This window comes from Typopeltis vanoorti, chromosome 20 (assembly GCF_054136105.1).
Source record: "Typopeltis vanoorti isolate ZY-2024b chromosome 20, IOZ_Tvanoo_1.0, whole genome shotgun sequence".
NCBI lineage: Eukaryota > Metazoa > Arthropoda > Arachnida > Uropygi > Thelyphonidae > Typopeltis > Typopeltis vanoorti.
The window spans coordinates 51,134,672-51,154,102 of NC_143568.1; the positions used below are offsets into that span (position 1 = coordinate 51,134,672).

Below are 19,431 nucleotides of genomic sequence, written 5' to 3' on the forward strand. Positions count from 1 at the left end.
GATTGAAACACCTAACTTACTAAATTCACAATTCCCCCCAGATATATTTCTGCTATTTAAATTCACAGTACAAGCAGGTTATTTTACATGGGAAGGGAAAATATACAAACAATTAGATGGGACAGCTATGGAATCTCCCCCCTTAGCCAACTTCTACATAGAACATCTGGAAAAGCTAGCTATCAACATAGCTAGTCTCTGGCTACACTATGTTGATGATGTTGTTTGCTATTTGGCCACATGGCCCAGACACATTGAATACATTGTTAGTGCATCTAAATAGCCAACACCCTAAAATCCACTTTACAATGGAACTAGAAGCCAATGAATGTCTCCCCTTCCTGGATACACTTATCGCACCTCTTTCCGAAGGTTCCTTATCATTCTCGGTTTATAGAAAACCCACAAATACAGGGAGATATTTACACAAATAATCATATCATCACCCTTCTCAACAAGATGGTATCTTAAAAACATTAACCCATAGAGCTAGAGCAATTTGTTCCAGTGACATTGTTCTCACTGCTGAACTTTCTCACCTGCCTTCCTGGCTATAATCCCCATAAGATAGAAAAATACTAAATGCTTCCCAAAAATCCCCCCATCTACCACAGAAGACTACAACAAAACTATCACCATCCCATACATTAAAGGCATGTCTGAGAAGATATCTAGGGTGCTTAACAAACACCAACTGCACACTGTATTTAAACCTTATGTGAAATTGGCAACTCTCATCCATTCACCTAAGGACAGATTCTCTCCTTTATCGCATCCAGGAGTGTATGAAGTGCCCATAGTAGGCTCATGTCATCGAGCCTACTATGGACAGACAGGAAGAGCTGTGGTCATCCTCCTTGTTGAACACAAAAAAATATATCTGGCACTTTCGCTAGGGCAAGTCTGGTCTGGTAGCCATGCTTTGGATACCTCTGCACACAGGATCAATTGGAAGAAAAACAAAAGTACTGCACAGAAGCTTTTAGAAGTCAGAGAGGTTGTTCCTGGAATTAACAGAAGCCCTGAAACATACTCCAAACCTCAACAAGTATGGCTGTATAAATCTACCAAAGATTTGTGAGACAGTCATCCTAAGACCAAATTATCTGTTTTTTTTTTTTTTTTATCTTAGATGGCACCTAATTAGGACTAGTGTTTGTGTTGCACACTACAGTTACTCATACTAGTCTCACTGTTACACCGGATTGCAGTTGTCTCGCTACTGTAACAAACTTTGTATGTTTTTGAAGATGCTGGATATAATACCAGCGAAGTATTAGCATTTAAGTTAATAAATAGTTATTTTGTTATTAATCTGTGTTCGCATCTCTACCATTAAAATCCAATCAACATGTGTGACGAACACATAAGCCTTTCTATACGATTAATAATAATAATAATATCATGACATTATTCTCTTCAACCACAATAAGCTGTAGGTTAAAAATCCAGAGGATATGGAATGGATGTCTTTGGATGGTAGCTGAATTTAATTTTCTGGTGTTAGATGACCATCTTGTTTATCAGAGGCCTGAAGTGGCTTGGAAAAGGTCATTGGTCTTTAGGCATTGTTTCCACTTTATCTAACCTTTAGACCATCAAACATACTAATATTAATGTATAAGTTTCCAAGTCTCCATGGGTGGGATTTTTTTTTTTTTTTTTTTTTTTTTTTTTTTTTTTTTTTTTTTTTTTTTTTTTTTTAAGTTGCACTGCAATGAAAAAGAACATGCACAATTAGAAGGTATACTTGCTTGAGCTGAGGTAGTATGTGATTAGGAAAAATGTTCAAGAATGAAGAACCATTGTGTGTGAAAATATTTATCAAAAAAAAAAAAAAAAAAAAAGCATGAATGAAGAAAGTGAATCAAGTGAACTATGAATTTTAAATGTTTAGAATTAAAAATGTAAAACTGAAAAATTAAAGAACCAAAGTGAACCATAGTAAAAACTGTATATGCCACAGCAAGCCAGCAACATGATGGTATGCTGGCTGTTTTTATTTAAATGTTCTAGAATTAGGACAGATCAAACTACCATTTGGCTTATTCAAATCAAATCCTATACCAAGTGCTATCATCTTAAAAATATATATATAACAGTATGTCAAATTAATAATTCTCTTAATAGTATATTAGTGTAGATTTGCACCTTTTTAGTGTATTTATAAAAATATGTTTTATAACATATTTTTTATTAAGATATTGCTATAATAAATATAGTTCCAAATGGTGCCAAAAATGCAAAGGAAACGTAATGCTAAGAAGAGCAGTGAAGTCAAGAACAAGAAGGCTTGCCCAGCTAAGGAGGCTATTGAAAATGAATTAACCTCAAATAGTGAAGTTAAAGCAGATTATCAGAGATACAACATGATAATTACAGAAAGTCAAGAGGCATTTGAATGAACATAGGGAGGTAAAGAAAATTAAGCAGCAAAATAAGAAACAACAAAGCATGGCAGTGTTCTCCCCAGAAATTTTTACCAGCCGGGTGGAATAAAGCATTAGCTGGGCATACAAAAATTTTGAATTAGTTAAGAAAGACCCTTTTTCATAACAAATTAAAATAGTAATTTTATTAGAAATTACTTCAAACAAGGATAATATTTTATATAGCAATTATAACAAACAAGACTAAGATTTTTCTTATTTTCTCATTAATGAAAACCTTGTAATGCTCACAGTTTAAAATTCTATACGTTAATTCTTCTCTTCTTCTTAGAAGCCCAGTTGTCAGCAGCTTTTTCCTAATTAAAATCTGTTGGATCTGGTCCCTCCAGTGAAATCAGCATCAGATTATTTAGTGTTCTGACTGATGCGATTCCTCATACAGGTTTTTATCCTTTGTAATGCAGAGAAACCCCTTTCATATTCAGCTGTGTTCACAGGTATGGCCAGTCCTACAGCAGCTAGTTTTGTTAAATTTGGAAAATACTTTTGAGCTCAGATGTTGCTAATTTCAGCAGTATTTGTCTTGGATCTAGATTTTTGTATGACTGTCCATTAATCATTTGTGATGCAACTGCCCATTCTAGTTTAGTACTTTCATACTTTAAAACTGCAGGACTTCCATTTCTAGAATAATAATCACAAAGAATCTCAGAAGCCTCACGTTGATAGCGACTTTCTGCATTGAAAAGTCTTGAAATATCGAGACTCTCCAGTTTGATTTCTCATCACTATTAATTAAAAAATGTCTTAAATTATTTTTCCATTCTTGCTCATTATTTAGTCATGTCAATTCACAACATTAATTAGCCGGACGGTTTGCCCATTCAAAAGGTCCTGGGGAGAACATGGCATGGAATCAGGTAAGTCAGTAAGTAACAAAAATCAGGTAAGAAACATTGTAAAAAGAAGTAGTGGTATGGCAACTCTATCATAAAATATGCCGTTGATGAGCGGGTTATAACATCAAGTTCTCCAGGAGCAAAAATTAAGAATATAGCACATACAATTAAAAAAAACAGAAAAGAAAAGTAAACAAGATCATAATTATAGTAGGTACTAATGACTTAACTAGTGATAAGTTCAGTATGAGAGAGGACATGAAAGGATTGTTGGAAGAGGCAAGAGTGAGAAAGAGAAATTGGTAAGTATATTACCTTGATATGATAAAAATGAATTAAGGAGAAGGGCTATGATGGCATTTGATTCAATGCATAGGCTGTGAAGAAGGAATGGATGTGAGTTTTTGGATGTATGGAGTGAGTTTGAGGAAAGATTGCATTTGTATAAGAGGGAAGGCCTACACCTGAATGTGTTTGGTATCAAGAGTCTTGAAAAACTAATAACTGGTATGAGACCTAACACAGAGAGTCATGGAAACTAAATTATAAAGAGTGGCATGCTGAGAATGAGTGTAAGAGCAACAATGTTATATAATGTGTTAATAATGGGAATATGCAGTATTATGGAAACTATTACAAGGACAGAACAATTTCAACTTTGTGTTCATCCGGTCCAGACCCATCAAACGTACACAGAGATGTCTACATGTATAAGAAGAAAGATTTGCAAGTTGGTCCAGCTGTGTCATGCAGACTGCAGACGAGTATACAAAAGAGCATGCAAGTAGCTTATGTCTAATACAAATGCTAGGAGTATCAGAAACAAAGGGGGTAGAGTTTGTTGCCTTGGTCAATGTGTTGGGACCTCAGATTGTAGGCATCAGTGAGACCTGGCTGTCAGAATCAGACATACTAACTCTGTAAAGGGTACAGTATTTTTATGAATGATAGATAGGAGAGGAAGAGGCGTGCTGCTAATGATATCAGATGACTTGAATCCAGCTGGTGTTACAATCTATGATTGTAGTATTAGTAACAATATTTCATGTGGCAGTAATTTGAAGCCATCTGTTGTGAGGCAGAGTCTAACAAGATCAATTGATAGTGAGGTCTTGTTACAGACCTGGTGGATCAGTTGCTAGTGGGGAATGTATCTGCCTGTATGTGTAGGTTTTCTGTTAACAGAGAAAGCCAGGGATCCATCAGGCTGGCATGTAATCAGAGCATCTAGGAAAGGAAGACTGTTGTTGTTTTCCTTTTCCAAGGTAAACTGAATCCTGGGGTGCTGATTGTTTAAGTGTGTTAAGAAATCGTGGAGTGTATCCAGGCCATGTGGCCAAATAGCGAACACATCATCCACGTAGCCTAGCCAAACAGTGAGTTTATGTGGAACAGAGTTTAAGGCTTTTTCTTCAAAGGTCTCCATAAAGAAGTTGGCCAGGGATGGTGAGAGTGGAGAATCCATGGCTGTTCCCTCTATCTCTTTGTAGAATTTTCCTTGCCAAACAAAATAGCCTGAGTTCATTGTGAACTGAAATAGTGCTGAAGATATCGGGAGGATGAGGTCTGAGTTATCTTTGAGTGGGACTTTGGTGAATAAGGTGGGAACATCAAAACTGACCATTATGTCCGTGTGTTGGAGTGAGAGGTTTTCTATTCTGGCTCTAAAGTAGGCTGAATTTTTTTATGTATGAAGGTAACACACCTTGTAAAAACTATTGTAAAAACACTATATAACAGGGCAAAATTAATCAGTTCAGATAACAATGTCCTAACTTCTGAACTTAACCATATCCTTAACACCTTCTTAGCCAATGGCTACAACTCCCAAAAATATTAACACTAGTTAGCCCCCCTCCCCCCCCTTCTTAACAGAGATTATTCTAAATCTATCACCATTCCTTATATCCAGGGTATATCTGAAAAACTAACAAAAATCCTAAGAAAATATGACCTCACAACTAGTTACAAATCACATAAGAAATTGGCATCTCCTATCTGCTCCACCAAAGACCAGCCACCTCCCTTAGACCAACCTGGAGTATACCGGGTCCCTTTGCAGCTGTAAACTGTCCTACTATGACCAAACAGGCAGGATATCCAACACAAGGACTATGTCTGGTTTCACCAATACAGCCACTCAGGACTTGCTGACCATGCATTTGGCACAGAATACACTGTAGCATATACAAATATGAAAGATTATTCCTTGAATCAGCCTCAGCCCTGAAAAACTTCCCAATCTTCAACAAATTTGGAAGCGTGCATTCTAAGAACATCAGCCCAGCAGCCAACAATCCAATTTAGCCTGCTTGTGGGTACCTTTAGGACTCCAGGACCAACTTCAGTTGCCTTACTTCAGCCTTATTTGCTTGGTGTTAGTGCCCGCATGTAGATATCATTGTTTTGTGATCCCTGAAGATGGCAATGTAACATTGCCAAAATGTTATCCAGATTTCTTTTGCTTCTTTGATCTTGTTTATAATAATCTTCTGAACCTCTTTATATTTTGTTGGACTATGATTTTTATATGATTTGCATTGATCCAGAGAGAAAATTTTGTCAGTTATCCAATCTTTCTTTTTAACTGCTCTGTCAGGATACAAGGTATTGGAACATTTCTCTATGAAGACAAATTTTAATTTGTCCCATGATTCATCAACCTCATGACATCATCATTCTTGATAAGTGGTATCTCTTGATTCAGATCTTGACTCCTTTTTTTCTTATCTCTGGGTTTCTAAACTTTCCTAGATCAAACCTTTTTTTGTTGAAGGTTTCTAAGTATAGCTTTTAGTCTAAGTTTTAACTCTGTCAGCAATAGATTATGATCAGAAGCAATATCTGCACTAGGTTTTGTTTTTGTATTCTTTATGGAACTTTGAAATCATTGATTAATTAGCAAGCAATCAGTTTGGTTTCTGACTATATTTGCATTATTATCCTGTGGTGATTACCAAATATATAGCCTTTGGGATGGTATCTTAAATGCGTTTGTGATTATTAGTTCCTCTTCTTGGCGGCATTGAATAAGACGGTCTCCTCTCTCATTTCTTGTTCCCAGTCCATGGGAACAAGAAATGAGTTATTTCTTGAAAGGCAGAAGTGGAGATATAGTTTGCCAACTATATCTCCACTTCTGCCTTTCCCAGCTTTAGCATTGAAATCGCCCATGATGATGTTAATATCATGTTTCTTTGTATTTTTCATTAGTTCTTTTAATTGATCATAAAATACTTCGAACTTGGTATCATTCTTGTCAGCAGTAGGGGCATAGACCTGTATAAGATTAATATCTAGTGGTTGATCTTTCAGTTTTAATAACATCATCCTATCTGAGTAGAGGATGGTCAGCGGTGAATTATTGGCATCGTTGTTTAATATTATTCTAACTCCCTTTTGATGATTGTTTTCACTACTTCCAGAGTGGTACATTGTCATGTCATTAACTTGAGTTTTGCTTGATCCTGACTAATCTTACCTGCTTCATACTGGATTATGGCATTCCAGGTTCCTAGTTTTAGTGGGCAAACCATTTTGAGGCCGGAGATTTTTTGCTCCCCTGTCCCATTTAAGGGATGCCGGGAACTAGGGGGCATGGTGGTTAGTCTGAAGAGAATAGGACACTAGTTTTTTCATTTGCTTTCTGCTCTGCAGTAATACAGATGTACACAAAAATCTGCAATTTTCTAATCACGAGTTTTACCCTCGTCATGAGACTTCAACCTTGTCTCAGTACCGACAAAAAACATATACCACTTAAACATTCACAAACATCCCTACTACAATGGAATTCCAACCTACAGTCGTGTTGGTTGGAGGGTGGGCATGCTATCCACTCAAATGGCAGTTCATTCACATCTGTTGACTCCTGTTTCAGGAGTCATGTGACTTAACACTCTCTGTATGCATGCTATTTTCAGAAATGTTATTTAATGTAAATTTTGTAAAAGACGTAGTTTTCCCTTCTAGAATGATTTTAAATTATACATCAGTTTAGTATTTGGTTATATGAATTGATTGGTATAGAATTGATGAGTCTTTCACTTTCTTACATAGTGCTAACAGTTATGTAGATAAAAATGCTCTACAGAAAAAACGTTTGCAGTATTATCACTTTATAATTTTTGATCATTTTAACCACCAGTTAAAAGAAGCTGGCAAACATACTAGCATCAGAAGTTTCCAGGATACTGCTATTGCTTCTGCACATCCAGTTATTGATCTAATTGATGCAATTAAGCCTGGATCCATCAGCTACAGCCAGGTTCTACCAGGAGAGACAGAGGAGGTTAGTACCATATATTTATGCATATATATCATACATTAGAAAAGAATAAACTTTCTTATAGAGAGAGGAATTTAATGACACTAGAAAAAAATCTTTTGAAGAAATCAAATAAAAAGTAAGTAGTTATTATAGGTATTATTTCTGGGAAAATTCCCATGTTACTAAGTAAATATTATTTTTATGGCTATTTAGCCTAGTTTTGTTTAGGAGTGTCCCTTTTATAATGTCATTGGCTTTTTATTCATATTTTAGGGCATTACTGATGTTTTATATAGACAGATCTACGAAGAATATATAGGAGGGATAATTTGGACATACCTTTGTAGGATGTTGCTGGCTGTCTTCTTATTCAGCAGCATCCCAGCATGTGGCGATATACATTCATCTGCTGTTAATATATTATTATTATTCAGGCCTCCATGGAGTCAAAAGACTCATTGTGGGAGGTCCTTTCTAAGAAATAAGAGTCTATCAAGACACTCATCGAGGGAGGTCCCTCCTAGGGAACACAAAGTCTATCATACCACTCCTTAAACGCATTGACCGTTCTCGCTCTCACCACTCTATCAGGCAATGCATTCCATGGTTCAACCACCTTAGAAAGGACCTCCCACAATGAGTCTTTTCCATACAAAGAAACCACTCCTCACCCTCTTTCTCACAGTTTCCTTTCGTAACTTCCAGGGGTGGTCCCTTGTCATGATTCCGTCCCGCTGTTCAACCAATTCCGTAATTCCGTAAATTAATTCCGTAAATTAATTACCAGTTATGTTCAACCAAGAAAGGAAGTATGATTGAAAGGAAGAGGGGGGGGGGGTTGGAAAATGTAGGGGTAGAGAGATGTGGGAGAATTATTGGTGAGCAAGGGGTATGTGAACTTTTTTGAAAAACCTGTTTTTTTTTTTTTATTATTAAAGGTGGGCAGAGAATGCTTTGGGAGGGGGGGGGGAGACCATGAGCTCCGAAGACAACTCACTGTCGAAACGGCTCGCACACCATTACTTCCACTCTGATCTTATCCCATTATATCCTTCCCCATCATCATCAAATTCCTGACATGTACCTTTGAAGAAGAGCTTACCTGCACATGCACTTTAAATCACAAGCTTTGGTCAATTTTACATGACGTCTCGTGTACTGCAGCAGACAAAGAATTTGACAAAATACGGGGTCGACATGTCAGAAAATTCGAAAAATTAAAAAAGAACTCCACCGTCAATCCAAAACTTCCTACCAACACCATAATCAACCTTTCTTCAGTCAGCCTGAAGCACTCAACACACTTTCACGTGGCCTCAACTTCGGCATTGCTCCCAGAAAAATACCTAGTGAGGATATTATGATCCAGATCGAACGCGGAATCCTCCACCTGCCGATTCAAATTGCCAACAGTGTAAGACTGGATGTAGCTTGTGTCCTCTCCAAAGCAAGACCACCAAAAACCAACATATCCAATAAGGAGTATAAAGCTCTGCAGGAAATGGGGAATAATAAAGAAATAGTTATCACCAAAGCGGATAAGGGAAATGCAACTGTAGTAATTAACCGAACGGACTACACAGGTAAGCTTAATGCTCTTCTGTTAGATCTGGCTACTTACCTCCTTATCGAATACAATCCCACCAACTCACAAATCAGAAACCTTCACAGGCTCCTTAAGAAGGTCACTTCTTGGCCTGTAGAAGTTACTAACAGATTAAAACCGTTTAACTTTATACCAACCTCCCCCTATATTTATGGACTCCCAAAAATACATGTGTGCCATTACATCCCATAGTAGATGGTATTGATTTCCCCACATACAAATTAGCTAAACATTTGGCCAAAGCGCTCGCACACTATACTGGCAACACACCATCACACATAAAAAAACTCAGCCCACTTCAAAGCCAGCATAGAAAACCTTACACTCCAATATACTGACATAATGGTCAGCTTTGACGTCTCCTCCTTATTCACAAATGTCCCACTGAAAGAAACTTTAGAGCTAATCCAAACTAAATTTTCTCCCGATATCTCAGCCCTATTTCAGTTCACAATGAACTCAGGCTATTTCGTTTGGAAGGGAAAATTCTACAAACAAATAGAGGTGACAGCCAAGGGTTCACCTCTCCCCACCCTTGGCCAATTTCTTTATGGAGACCTTTGAAGCCTTAGCCTCTGCCCCACAAAAACCAACCATATGGCTTCGTTACGTTGATGATGTATTCGCTGTTTGGCCACATGGCTCTGATACACTCCTCTCCTTCTTAACACACTTAAACAACCAACATCCCAGAATCAAGTCCACTCTGGAAAAAGAATAAGTTTTAAAAGAGGTAAACCGTGAGTAGACATAACTATACATAATAAATAACGGAAAAGGTTTACCTCTTTTAAAACTTATTGCTAGACTTCACGGAGAGTCTATTTCCAGACAATCTGCTAGATACGGTCAAGTATTGGTAAAGAAGGCCAAATGCATTAACAGATTAATATTCCTTAAACGATGTAAGATGGCCCAGGTTATTTTCCAACCTGTTGTAAAATAAAAGAAGTTTTTAGGTCCCCAAAAGCTCATCGGATCTACTTCAAAGCTAGTAAGTCTCTTTTAAATATTCAGCTTCACGAAGCTAAAAAATCTCTTGCCATCTTAAATAGAGAAATTATGGATATAAAAATTGCTCTGGAATCTATTTTAACTGTTGAAACTTTTACTACTGTAATGCGCATATCTTCGAGTTCTTACTTAAAGGTTTTCAATGATTCTCGTGACAAGCTGAAACGCAAATTTGAATCACTAGTCAGCTTACCTAGATCCAGTAATAATTCTATTGATATAGATAAAGTAGTCATAAATGTTTCCGGACGTTCACTAACAGACTGTGAACGTTTTGTTTTATCAAAAGGATATGATTTCGCTGTTACGCCGAATAAGGTGCCTATTATGGATTTTTTTCATAACATAGACAGGGATATTCGATCCTTATCCCAAAAAACAGCCAACAGATTACGTTTTGAATGTGCACAAATTCTTTTTCATGACAAGCCTCCTCGTCCTAATCTTTCTTACTCTGAATTTAAAGCATTGAAATCACTGAAGAATAACAATAATTTAATAATTACGAAAGCTGATAAGGGGAAGGCTGTAGTGATTCAAGATAGGAAGGAATATGAGAGAAAAATGTCTCTTTTACTTCGCAACTATTCAACTTATAGGCCTCTTACATCGGATCCTACCCGGAGTCGATTGAAGAGACTTAATTCTCTTCTAGATAATGTATCTACATGGAATGAAGATCAAAAGAAAAAACTTAAAACCTTCTTCGGTCGTCCACCTAGATTGTATGGTCTTCCAAAAGTTCATAAACCAGGCATTCCGTTAAGACCAGTCGTAGATTGTATAGGTTGCCCCACTTACAAAATCTCAAAATTTTTATCTAATTTACTCTCCTCTTCAACTAGAAGAACTGATACTTATATAAAAAATACTTTGGATTTCAAAAATAAAATTTCAGATCTTCATTTGGACGTTTCTGATATCATGATCAGTTTAGATGTTGTTTCTTTATTTACAGATGTGCCTCTTTCGGAAAGTATTGAATTACTACAACAGGAATTTCCTTCAGACATTGTAAACTTATTTGATTTTGTAATAAATTCTGGTTATTTTTCTTTTAAAAATAAGTTGTATCAACAAATTGAAGGAACAGCAATGGGTAATCCTCTCTCTCCTGCTATCTCCAATTTCTTTATGGAACATTTTGAACAACGTATCTTTGACAATATTTCTCCCAGACCTACTCATTGGTTCAGATATGTCGATGACATTTTTGCTGTATGGAATGGCTCTTCTGATGAACTTCAACAATTTCTCAATAAGTTAAACGCATTTCATCCTAGGATCAAGTTTACCCTAGAAGTAGAATCAAATAAGCAGTTAGCCTTTTTAGATCTTCTAATTCTTCGCCAACCAGATGGTAACCTACATTTCTCAGTTTATAGAAAGAAGACTCATACAGGCCATTATATCCATGCGGAATCTCATCACCATCAAAGTCAAAAGGCAGGAACTATTAAAACACTGGTTCATCAGGCCCACTCCTTTTGTTCTACAGACGATCTTTTACAGAAAGAAATACGATATATAACTTCTTCCTTTCTATCTAATGGCTATAAGAATTGCTTCATTAAAAGAACTTTGAGTAGATTTAATATGTCTCCCTCTTCAAACACAGAGGAAATAACGCGCATTACCATCCCTTATATACAAGGCATCAGTGAACGTATAGCAAAAATTTTAAAACCACTGAATATTTTTGTTGCCTTTCGACCGTTTAGAAAAATCTCCACCTTTCTCGCTTCTCCAAAGGACAAGCTTCCACATCTTAATCATCCAGGTGTCTACCAGATTCCGTGCTCTTGTGGATTATGTTATTTCGGACAAACGGGAAGATCTGCCTCCATTCGGCTAGAAGAACACCAATCTTATATTGAATACTTTAAACCTGAAAAGTCTGGACTTGCAGAACATGCCATCTTCACTAGACACAGAGTTCATTGGAGAAAGACAAGAGTTCTTCACAAAAGTCAGTTTCTCATGGAACGCCTTTATAAAGAAGCATGTGAAACTCTACTTCATTCTCCTAACTTAAACAGATCCGACGGCTTACGTCTATCCCCTTTATGGGAGATAGTACTTTACAAATCAGCTAATCTTTCCTAACTTTTTTTTTTTTTAGGAAAGTTATTGACCTTTTTAGTTATCTTACACCAGCTACTTAGGTGGCGCTTTTTGGAATTGTCAGTTAGTGTTTAATTTTGTGCTTAATTGTACTGAAGATGCCTGTGACACACAGGCGAAAATTATACTATTAAATAATATTTCTACGTGAGTTTTTCCGTTATTTATTATGTATACTGGAAAAGGAAGAAAACAACAGCCTCCCTTACGTAGACACACTAGTCACCCGCCAGCCTGATGGAACCTTGGTTTTCTCAGTTTATAGAAAACCCACCCATACAGGCAGGCACAGTCACCAACAATCCCACTTCTCCCCCCCCCCCCCCACCTCACAACAATATGGAGTGGTGAAAACACTATACAACATGACTAAACTAATCTGCTCAAACGACAAGGCTCTAAACACTGAACTAAATCACATCCTCGACACTTTCTCAGCCAATGGCTACCCCCCTCCCCATAAAATCCAAAAAAATTGAAACCAACAAACCACAACCCCCCCCCCCCTCCTTTCACAACAAGGATTACTCAAAATCCATCACCATTCCCTACATCCGAGGCACCTCGGAAAAATTACCAAAATCTTAAAAAACCATGACTTGAACTCCTGTTACAGACCATACAGAAAATTGGCATCCCTTATCCGCTCCACTAAAGACCAACCACTTCCCCTAGATCTGCCTGGTGTGTACCAGGTCCCTTGCAACTATAAACTGTCTTACTTTGGCCAAACAGGCAGGACAGCGAATATCAGAATTTCGGAACACAAGGACTACATCCGGTTTCACAAGTACAGCCACTTGGGTCTTGCAGACCATGCTCTGGATACATGCCACAGAATACGGTGGAAGAAAGCTATAATAATACACCATGGGAAGTTCAAATTCGAAAGGCTATTCATGGAATCAGCCTCAGCCCTAAGAAACTCTCCAAACCTCAACAAATTTGGTTGCATGAGACTGCCCCAAATTTGGGAGGCTTACATCAGCAGACCTTCAGCCAGGGCCACCCAGTGCAGTAGCATATTTTGCCGCCCCTTCTCCCTTACTTTTCATATAGTCACCCCGTGCAGTAGCATATTTTGCTGCCCTTTCTCCCTTATTTTTTGTATAGTTTATATGCCAACTTTACTGCCCCGTGCAAATGCAAGTCTTGCACTGTTGGTAGAGCCGGCCCTGCCTTCAGCCCAATGGCCAAGAACACCTACATAGCCCGCTAGGGGGCACCATTAGGACTTTTAGGAAAACAATAGCTTCCTCACTTCATTCTCAGTTACTGTGTTGTAGTGCCTATGTGCACATGCCTTTTTTGTAAGTTCCTTTTGAAGATGGCAACGTGACGTTGCTGAAATATCAGAAATATTTATTAAAGTATAATTTAATTTATATTCTTATGTATGTTGTCAATTCCTTAAGTTATTTCGTAATGCATAACCAATGTATATGCTTGTCTATGAGAACTATAATAATTATGCTTCATACTTATCTCTTTTTTAAAGTATATCCTTTGTTTTCCATTTTTAACTCTTCTTCTAATTTCTATTCAGTCTTCATATATTGAAGATAAAGAAACTCCCCAATTTTTCTTCTGGTTCTATTCCTTTACTCCTACTTCCAAACAGCTGAATGCCTGGCAGCATTTGATAACATTCTTTTCACTTCTACATGTGCTTGGAAATACAACAAAGCAACTTCTGCTCCAGTTCACTATTATGAACTGGAGCAGAAGTTTCACTATTGTGTAGCGGTAGCACCGCTACCGTTACTGAAAGTACAGGTAGCTGTGCTACCATTACAGCTTTCAGCACTGTGCTTGAAATAACAATAGTTCTTTTCATTATTATAATTATACGAGCACCTCCATGTAGTCTGAAGACTCGTCACAGGAGACCCAATATCCCCACACACAATCTATCATATCTCTCCTTGAACCCATTAACAAAGCACTCACAATTGACTCTGGCAACCCATTCCACTCATTCACAACTCTCCAAGCAAAAAATTTAGTCCACACACACCCCTACTAAACACACCTTTATTCAACTTCCAGGGATGACCCCTTGTTCTGGCCCTTCTAGCCAAGTGTTGAAACATTTCCCCTGCATCAATCCTATAAAACCCTTTAAGCAACGTAAATGATTCTATCATATCTCCTCTTTTTCTCCTATCAACCAACTTCTGCAATCCACACACCCTCATATATATCCTCATAGGGAACATTCCACAAGCCAAACAAAACAACATTCCTTCATGGCAGGTTTGCACCCCTATCCTGCAACCTCTCACTTTGTCAACTACGGAAGTCTCATACACCCTCTTCTGTCTACCTTTGATTGCTCAGTGCACATAAAGCAGCCCACTCTGATTTTTTGCCCAAGATCTCTATTGGCTGTGTTCCCTTACACAATCTCTTACCAGATCCTACCCAATTACAGTAACTATACAGCAGAATTGCATGCCCAAGATCTCTATTGGCTGTGTTCTCTTACACAATCTCTTACCAGATCCTACCCAATTGCAGTAACTATACAGCAGAATTGCATGCCATTCACCTCCACTTTGCTTATCAAAGAAAACTCCTACTAGAAGTGTATAATTTATTCAGACTCTTTGAGTTCTTTACAGGCACCGGTTCTCTCCAGTGTATAATCCACATCCAGTGTTTGGTGAAGTGCTTCAACTCTTGCACAAAATAAAAACCCTTAATTTCGATGTTCAGCAGTGTTGGATTCCCAGCCACATTGGAATTAAGGGAAATGACGTCGCAGATGCAGCTGCTAGATCTGTTTATACTTTCTTGACCTACTGCTCAATGGTCCCTTATACTTGACTACATGCAGGTTATAAAATCCAAGTTAATTGCACAGTGGCAATACTCACGATAGGAAGCACTGATGAACAAATTACATGAGATTAAGCCTGACATTAAGCACTGGCAGTCTGCTCAATGTAGGAATAGAAGAGAGGAAGTTGTTTTTGCTCTAGGTCACAGTAATCGACCTACACATTCTTATTTACTTAGGGCTGATGACCCACCTATGTGTGAGAAATGCAACACCTATCTTACCCTTAGTCATATTCTGGTTGAGTGTGATCGCTTCTAAAAAACATTAATTTATTCAAAGTCATTTGATTATGGATTTGCATATATGTAGATGCTGCATTGTAAATATTAAACTTTGTATGTATAGTTTATACTACTCACTATTTTATATTCTTGTAACTATTTATTTATTTACAAACACCCTGTGTACTGCTCTTACCTGTGTCCTGGTGCAGTATGACCTTTGTTGTCCTTGTTCCATAAAATCCCAAATCAATCAATCAACCACATTATATTGATGCTCATTGTCTTTTGCCCATACTGACAGCATATTTAAATTGTCCTGCAAGTTCTTCACATTGCCTTGATTTTTTTCTGTTGCAGCCATACATGAAAGGTTGGTTAATCAACCTATAGTATGTTAGTACATGTATGGATAATGGGTTGAGAAAGGAGAAACTTATTTACATTTAATTTAAAAGCCTGTATATTATATTCCTTTGGAAACACATCAGGGGAAGACTGTTCCACAATACAGCAGTAGCAGGGATGAAGGAGGAGGAAAAGAAACTTGTTCCGTGGGTTTTAAGGTACACTGAACGGATGTTGAGCGGCAGCTGTACTTGTTTTTTCAACGGTCTTAGTACTGAGTGGGGAATTATTGATGCTATTTCAGATGAACATTTGCCATGGAAATATTTACAAGGGGAACTGAAAAGTTCTGATAAACACCTGGAACAAAAATGATATTAAAGAAACTGATATAATCACAAAAAAGAGCATATCTTAAAACCCTTTAACCCACATGTTTCATCAAATTGTAATAATTTGTTATTTTTCTTTTAGGATATATGAGAAGACATGTCAACAATTCCTTCATGATGATTATCACAGTTTTTGAGCACTCTCCATATTGAATACACATATTGCAGAAACCAAATGCCTATGCAAAAGTGGGAGGCATGAATTAGTAAGAGATAGGTTATTAATCAATCTAATTACCATCCTCTGTATTGAGCAAACCATTTTGAGGGATCTCTTAAGAGCCCCACTTGATTAACTCTTACTCTACTTAATTTTGCATCATCAGCAAACAACTGAATATTTCCTTTCAGGTTATTTCCTATATCATTTATGTACAAATTAAACAGTAGTGGTCTTAGCACTGAACCTTGCGGAACACAACTAGTCAACTGCTTTTGCCTGGATTCTTCTTCTCCATATACCACTTTTTGATATCTGTCCCACAGAGCTTTCTTGACAGAATATTCATGTTTTACAATATCCCTAGTCAAGACCACATGGTCACTTTTGGCAATCAGATGCAGTGTGGCCACCTTAGTTATGGATAGCTCTTCCGATCCTGTGACCAGGCAAGTACTCTCACCCCCCCATCACATGCTGTCTTAAGTAATTATCTTTTAGTAGGTGTATAAATTCCATTTCCTTCCTGCCATGTGATTGTTTTTCCTTCCATTCTATATCTCCATAGCTGAAGTCCCCCACAATGATCACTCAACCTGCACTCATCCTAATTTGCCGATGCATGTCTTCTGGATCATACCTGGAACTAGGGGTTGCACATTTACCAACTTTTTTTATTACTGGTAATAGGGTAAACTTTCAAAATTAAAATTTTAATTTTAATAAAAACATCATGCTAACAAATTTTGTATAAAAAAGATCTAAAATAAAACAAAAATGAAACAAAAAAATTGAATATTTTATTTATTAAACACTTGTAAGACTACATTGTTATTTTTCTTATTGTACAGAAAATATGCTCTTAAAAAACAGGATATTTAAATTATCATTCTCCAGTCATGATAATTTTGGTGCAGTAATGACTTGCATTTCAAAAAGATCTCTCTGCTTCAATACTTGTGGGGCGAATTGTAATTAACGAATCAAAAGTTGTCTGTAAAACGTTTCCTTTAATATTCTGCTCTTCAAAATATATCGTTCCTTTTCTTACTATTTCCTTTATTTTTTTTATTGAGAGTTATATATTAATTTGTTCATTATTAGATCGTGTCTTTTGTTTAATAAACAAATTCAATTTGTTTTTCATTCATTGTTAAATCTTTATCAGAAAATTCTGATCCAGAAGTTACAGCCGGCAATAGCAAAACTGAAGTTGATGGTATTGAATTTGTATTGTTAGCATCATCAGTTATTGTTTTGCCTTTTTGTATATCTTTGTCTTTGGTATGTATATGTTTGTGCAATTTGAGAATTGCATTTGTTATAGCAATTTTGTTGCTGTTATTAAAAATCCCTAACTATCACCAACATTTAACATTTTTAGGATTATGTAAATATTATAAAACATCAGAATAAATGGTACGTCTTTCTTTCATTCACTCACAAGATTACTTCTTTTAGAGCATCACTTAAGAAAATGTTTTGTTTCGTTAGTTCATCCAGCATGAATTCTAATGTTATGTCACTAACATAAAGAATTATGTTTTCTTTACATAATGTTTCTACAGCTACTTTTATTATTATTATTATTATTACGGGCAACTCCAGGGAGTCATTAGACTCATCGAGGGAGGCCCCAAATCATTTTCATCACAACTATTCGACATTCATACAGTATCTATCATACCTCGCCTTAAACTCATTCACTGTCACAGCATCCACCACAGACTCAGGGAGCGCATTCCACTCATTCACTACTCTAAAAGTAAAGAACCCAGCTCTAACACCTTTACTAACCACACTTTTGCCCAGTTTCCATGGATGTCCCCTAGTCCTCCCACAACCAGCCCTGTTCTCAAAAATATCTTCTGAATTAATTTTATAGAAACCCTTCAGTAATTTGAATGTCTCAATCATATCTCCCCTCCTCCGCCTATCAACCAATTTTTGCAACCCACAAATCCTCAACCTGTTCTCATACGGTTCATTCCACAGACCTGCTATCATCTTGGTCACTCGCCTCTGGATCCTCTCCACCTCCTCCCCATCAAGAAGAAACCTAGGTGACCAAATCTGAGCACAGTAGTCGAGATGAGGTCTTATCAAGGCTCGATACAGAGGAACAATAACCTGCTTGTCTCTGCTTGTCAACGTATTCTTCAGCAACCAAGTGATTTGATGAGCTGATTTGGCCACTTTTGCAATGTGTCCCCTAAATTTCAATTCCTTATCCACCAACACTCCTAAATCTCGTGCCTCATCAATTTCCTGGAGCACGGTTCCACCAATGCAGTAAACTGCCTCCCATCTTTTCACCCCAAAATGCATAACCTTACATTTTGCCACATTAAATTGACATCCATTCTCCCTAGCCCAGACCTCCAATCTATCCAAATCATCCTGCAAAATTTTGACGTCATCTGCATTCACTATTGCCCTACCCAACTTCGCATCATCCGCAAACAAATGAACTGTTCCTCTCAGATCCTTTCCTATATCATTTATGAACAAATTAAACAGCAGTGGTCCAAGAACAGATCCTTGTGGTACACCACTAGTCACAGGCCGTCTAGTGGACTCTACTCCTGAGTAAACCACTCTCTGATATCTCTCCGTCAACCACCCTCCTATCCATCTCACCAACCCTATGTCCTGGATTGGGCTGCAGAGATTATACTATTTGGGAGAGTATTTCAAGTACACTTCAAAACTAATATATGAATGTATATCAATAAAGGCTCTTTCTTACAGAATTTTTTATTTCTGAAAAACAGTCTAACTTGGCCAATAAACTGTTCCAATGGGTTTTTGAATCTAATATTAATGAAATTTCTTTTGCCAATTTTCAGCTTTTATAAGTTTTTGCAGTATATCATCATTTTTTTTTTTTGTAGAAGATTTGGGAAATATTTTAATCATCTTTCTTATATTTGATATTAATGAATTAAGTTGTGTATCTTGTGAAACATTTACATGAGAACTGATAACAAAATTGTCATATATGATTTCTAAACTATCAATTTCATTTTCAGTAATTTCTTCTGATTTTGAATCTTCATTGCTGGTAGAATTTTCCTCCTCTGTTTCTTGAGAGTCTATGTTGTAAAGTACTTTAATTACAGCCAAATGAATCCCATTGGCAATGCATAATTGATTATCAGT

At 37.0% G+C, this 19,431-nt stretch overlaps 1 protein-coding gene across 1 annotated transcript in view; it reads left to right on the forward strand.

The window, feature by feature from the left end:
* The window catches only part of Fim (plastin-2 fimbrin), a 324,337-nt gene that overhangs the window by 298,425 nt on the left and 6,481 nt on the right, over positions 1-19,431 (forward strand). The window contains exon 12 of the mRNA XM_090409824.1: positions 7,437-7,580. Coding sequence (XP_090265950.1) covers positions 7,437-7,580 — 144 coding nt within the window. The remainder of the gene's footprint in view (positions 1-7,436; positions 7,581-19,431) is intronic.